The following is a 1898-nucleotide window of genomic DNA, read 5'->3' as shown; positions in this document are numbered from 1 at the left end:
TGGGGGTGGGCTCCTCTGGCTCCTGTGGCTTCAGAAAATCAACGTGTGACCCTCACTGGTGGCTGTGCTTAAACGACAGGCAGGTAGAAGCAGCAAGGCCCCACTTAACTTTCTTTTCCAGATCTGATTGCATATGAAGTCAAGGTTAACCAGCGAGCCATAGAAGGTGAGTGGTCACACACGTGCTCACACCCCCAGGTAAAGGGGATGTCAGCCAGCTCCGTACCCGCTGGCTGCAGCCTCACACAGGCCTCCATCCGGGAAGGAGGCAGCGGGCGGAGCTGGTGCCCTGCTGCTCATCTCCCTCCCAGGGCCCCAGCCCCCATGGCTCCATTTAAGGTACACAGTTCAGTGTCTTACATTCCCAGAGTTGTGCAACCATCACCACTATCTAAGTTTAGGACATTTTATCTCACACACACACACCCAAAAAACCCAGCCCCGAGTCATTCCCCATTCCTCCTCACCTCCCCCTTGCACATTAGACAATCACAAATCTACTTGTTTTCTCTGCGGCTTTGCCTATTCTGGTGTCTTTGCATTTCCGTATGCAGTTCAGGATCAGCTTGTGAACTTTTGTGCGCACACAAAAGCCAGCTGGGATTTCGAGAGGAATGTGTAGATCAGTTTGGGCAGGCGCATCCTTTTAACAGTATTCCGTCCGATCCATGCGTTAGGGTCACTGAAGGAGGAACGCACGAGGCCAAAGGGGTGAGGGATTGTGAATTCATTAGGTCCCACGAGGCCAAAGGGGTGAGGGATTGTGAATTCATTAGGTCCTCGGGATACCGGATGGGCCGAGCCCTAAAATGGCGCCAGCACCCAGGGACGGGGAGTCAGAGGTCCGAAGGCGGGCTTTTTCTGGGCAGAGAGTTCTCTGGGCGGGTCCAGATCCTTGGAAGATCCTGGAGGGGAGAGATAATGGTCTTATTAGCAAGTGGAATGTGGTCTTAACAAGTGGAATGTGGTCTAAGCAAAAAGGGAATGTCCTTGTGACGGGGCCTAAGGGTCAGGCCCCAGGGAGGGGGTGTCCCTTCAATTATTTGATCAGACTTCACACCCGTGACCTGGGACGTGGCTTCCCAGTTACCTAGATTTTTCTTCCAACGGCGTTTTGTGGTTCCCGTGTAGGCGCCTTGCACCTCTTTAGTTAAATGTCTCCCCAAGTCTGGGGCTCTGCCTGGTGGTGTCGTAACCCGTTGCCCCTTGGCTGTCCCCTTAGAGCTGTGCATCTGCTGTGGGAGCTTCCAGGTGTGCAGGCAGCACCCCCTGTTCGAGGGTGGGATGTGCTCCCCCTGCAAGGTAAGCCGGGAGCCGAGGGGCGGCTGGGGAGGCCCCTGGGAGCAGAGGAGGCACTGGCTGCTTTGCTCTCTCCAAGGACAAGTTCCGGGACTACTTCTTCCTGTACGATGAGGACGGGTACCAGTCCTATTGCTGCATCTGCTGCGCGGGACAGACGCTGCTCATCTGCGAAAACCCCGACTGCACGCGGTGAGGCGAGGGGTGCCCGGTGGGGCCCGGGTGAAGGCCAAGGACCCTGGGATATGTCCATCCTTCTCAACCACGCATCTGAGAATGAGGGGGGATCCCCCCACAAAAGGATGACTCTCTCCAAAGCTCTCAATTTCCATCTCACATATTTCATTTGATGTTGAGCCTGGACATATGGGAGGTGGGGCGTCAAAAGACTTGTGTTTCCAATTTTTCTTTTTATTATTGTTCTCGCCATGACGTAGCTGCTCCCCCAATCATGATGGAGGGTGGACACCCTGCACCCTTGGGGGCTGCTGGTCAGGGCGGGAGGAAGGGGGAGACAGGCAGGGGCATGTTCATGCCTCCTTACATGCCAACATGAGCTCCATTCATAGTCCCCTCCCCTTCAGTCCCCGGGGGCTATC

At 55.4% G+C, this 1898-nt stretch overlaps 1 protein-coding gene across 1 annotated transcript in view; it reads left to right on the top strand.

The window, feature by feature from the left end:
• The window catches only part of DNMT3L (DNA (cytosine-5-)-methyltransferase 3-like), a 16254-nt gene that overhangs the window by 346 nt on the left and 14010 nt on the right, over positions 1–1898 (top strand). The window contains 3 exon segments of the mRNA XM_005880429.2: positions 122–166; positions 1223–1302; positions 1379–1491. Of these exon segments, the coding sequence (XP_005880491.1) occupies positions 122–166; positions 1223–1302; positions 1379–1491 (238 nt within the window).

This window comes from Myotis brandtii, unplaced genomic scaffold (assembly GCF_000412655.1).
Source record: "Myotis brandtii unplaced genomic scaffold, ASM41265v1 scaffold638, whole genome shotgun sequence".
NCBI classification, from domain to species: Eukaryota; Metazoa; Chordata; class Mammalia; order Chiroptera; family Vespertilionidae; genus Myotis; species Myotis brandtii.
The sequence above is the reverse complement of the archived record's forward strand: the minus strand, read 5'-3'. Positions and strand labels throughout refer to the sequence as shown.